This window comes from Nestor notabilis, unplaced genomic scaffold (genome assembly GCF_000696875.1).
Source record: "Nestor notabilis isolate BGI_N333 unplaced genomic scaffold, ASM69687v1 scaffold20397, whole genome shotgun sequence".
NCBI classification, from domain to species: Eukaryota; Metazoa; Chordata; class Aves; order Psittaciformes; family Psittacidae; genus Nestor; species Nestor notabilis.
Genome location: NW_009936289.1, coordinates 1 through 1,254, shown reverse-complemented (window position 1 = coordinate 1,254; position 1,254 = coordinate 1). Strand labels below are relative to the sequence as shown.

General features: G+C 60.4%; 1 protein-coding gene across 1 annotated transcript in view; it reads left to right on the top strand.

Annotated features, from left to right (window-relative positions):
- MISP (mitotic spindle positioning) overlaps positions 1-1,029 on the top strand; it is a 3,410-nt gene extending 2,381 nt beyond the window's left edge. Inside the window, 4 exon segments of the mRNA XM_010018276.1 lie at positions 12-197; positions 409-447; positions 954-991; positions 993-1,029. Of these exon segments, the coding sequence (XP_010016578.1) occupies positions 12-197; positions 409-447; positions 954-991; positions 993-1,029 (300 nt within the window).
- The last annotated feature ends 225 nt before the right edge of the window (positions 1,030-1,254 follow it).

Here is a 1,254-nt window from a genome sequence, read left to right as displayed (position 1 = left end):
GCGCCAGCCACTCAGTGTCCGGGTCTCCCGTCTCCACTCCCACCTCACACCAGGCGGGGATCCTGGGGCTGGTGTCGTCCTTCACCCCGCTGAGAGTGGCTGGTCCCTCCCCGGGCAGCACCGAGACCCTCGGCCCCGAGTCGGCCCAGTCCAGTCCCTTCGAGGAGCGGAGGAGGAGGGTGAAGGAGGACGGAAAGGTGAAGGCACCCGCCGTCGGGGGGATGGAGCCCAGGAGCAGGCTGGTGGCACGGGGGGCTGACGGTGGCTGTGCCCGGCTCCCACCCAGACCCAGGCAGTGGTGGCACCGGGGCAGTGCTGGGCTGCCAGGCTGGGGGCTGTATCCAGCTGCCTTGGGATATTTCCCCAGGAAGTTGCTATTCCCTGAACCTTTTTCCCCTCTTTTCACAGTACGCAGGTATTGAACCCGTTGACAAGGTCAACACGGAGGTAAAGCCCTTTCTGCACTCGAGGGTTCTGCTTGCGCTGGGGTATTGCCATGGCATGAAGGGATGGGACAAGGGGGAATGGCTTTAACCTGCCAGAGGGAAGATTGAGATGAGCTCTGAGGCAGAAGCTCTTCCCTGGGAGGGTGCTGAGGCGCTGGCCCAGGGTGCCCAGAGAAGCTGTGGCTGCCCCATCCCTGGCAGTGTTGGACACAGGGGCTTGGAGCAACTTGCTCTAGTGGAAGGTGTCCCTGCCCGTGGCAGGGGTTGGAGCTGGATGAGCTTTAAGGTCCTTTCAACCCAAACCATTCCATATATTCTATGATTCCCACAATCCCACTGGGCTCCCCTCGCTCCCAGGTCCCGGAGCAGGGTGGGATCAACATGGGTTTCCTGGAGGGCTGCAGGTGGGCACCGTGTGGGGCAGAACGTACCCAGAGAGGGGGGTCCTGGCTGTTGGGAATTCAAGGAAAGGTTCACACAACCGATGCCGTGTCCCTGTTCCTGCAGGTTGTGGAGAGCACCCGAGTGACTCGCCACAAGAGCGCCATGGCCCCCCGGGCAGTACGTGCGGGACGAGGACTGAGGTGATGGCAGTGCCAGGGCCACTGGGATCCCGTGTGCTGCCCACTTCGGGATCCACCGGAACACGACTCCCCGGACTTGTCCAGCTCCTGGTTATCACAAGAAACAGAGACTTGTATACTGCAGATCGCGCTGGTTTTAATGTCACTGATGATCCTTCCAATGCTCTTTTGTTCCCCTTCCCGGTGAGATAATCCTATTCTTTTTTCTTAAGAATGGAAAACCT